General features: G+C 60.5%; 1 protein-coding gene across 1 annotated transcript; it reads right to left on the reverse strand.

Annotated features, from left to right (window-relative positions):
• Window positions 1-54: 54 nt before the first annotated feature.
• LOC108357531 (ABC transporter G family member 20-like) lies at window positions 55-840 on the reverse strand. Its single transcript, XM_017608607.1, has one exon. The coding sequence runs from the start codon at window positions 838-840 to the stop codon at window positions 55-57; it is 786 nt and encodes a 261-aa protein (XP_017464096.1).
• Between the last annotated feature and the right edge of the window lie 288 nt (window positions 841-1,128).

Below are 1,128 nucleotides of genomic sequence, written 5' to 3' on the forward strand. Positions count from 1 at the left end.
TTTCAAATTCTATAAGAAACATTTTTTACATTGACCCAGACCCAGAAAAACTTATTACTTCTTAAAGCGGAGCACCAGCGTAGAGGCGACGAGAAAGGCGGCAATCCAGGCGACGGTGACCAGAAAGCCGCTGACCACCTGCCAGTGCTCCAGGCCCCAGCCCCGGACCATGATCGCCCGCAGGCTGATAATGGGCACCGCCTCCATCAGCCCGTAGCTGACGTACTGCAGCACCGGGTGCATCGCATTGATGGGCCACATTGAACCGGCCAGCAGCATCACCGGGTAGAAGGTGCCCAGGGCGAGCATGGTGGCCGTATTCTCGCTGTCCGCCACCACGGAGATCAGCAGGCCGAAGGTCATGCCGCAGAAGGCCTGCAGCAGATTGAGGATGACGATCAGCGCAAAGGAGCCCACCGAGGGCACCTTGAAGACGGCGAAGATCGCCACCAGCAGGCTGGCCACCTGCGCCACGAGGATCACCGAGGTGGTCAGTACCTGCGCGAGGAGGATGCTAAAGTGGGACACGCCGGCGACGTGCGTCCGCTCAATCAGCCCCAGCTTCCGCTCGACGATGAGGTTCATGGTAGTGAGGGAGATGGAGGAGAAGAAGGCGAGGCCGAGCATGACGCCGGGCGCCATGTAGTGGGTGAAGGGGGCGTCCAGCTGGCCGTAGATGGGCGTGTCGAGGACGACGGGCAGGTCGACGAGGCTGAAGTTGCTGTTGCTGCTGCTGCTTTTGCTACTTCCGGTGAAGTTGGCCAGCAGATGCCGGGCCGCCTGCTGAAAGGCCCGGAAGACCTCCTTCTGAATGAACTGCACCTGCATCTGATTGGACATGTCCGGCAGGAGGTGGACGGTGGCGTTGCGGGCCACCTCGGCGGAAATTCCCCCACCGACGGAAATGGAGGTGAACCGCTGCACCAGGCAGTCCTGGAAGTTCGGGTAGATGATCAGCGCCGTGGGGACGACCGCCTCGACCACGGCCTCTCTGGCACTTTCCTCACTAGGGTACCGCTTTTGGACGATCACCTTGGTGGAAATCTGGTTTAGAAAGTCGCGAGAAAGTGAGCTACTGTCGCCGTCGTACACCGCCACGGAGTTGTCGTTGATGTCCAGGCCGAGGGC

This window comes from Rhagoletis zephyria, unplaced genomic scaffold (assembly GCF_001687245.7).
Source record: "Rhagoletis zephyria isolate East Lansing unplaced genomic scaffold, Rhagoletis_zephyria_1.1 Rzeph_scaffold_79380, whole genome shotgun sequence".
NCBI lineage: Eukaryota > Metazoa > Arthropoda > Insecta > Diptera > Tephritidae > Rhagoletis > Rhagoletis zephyria.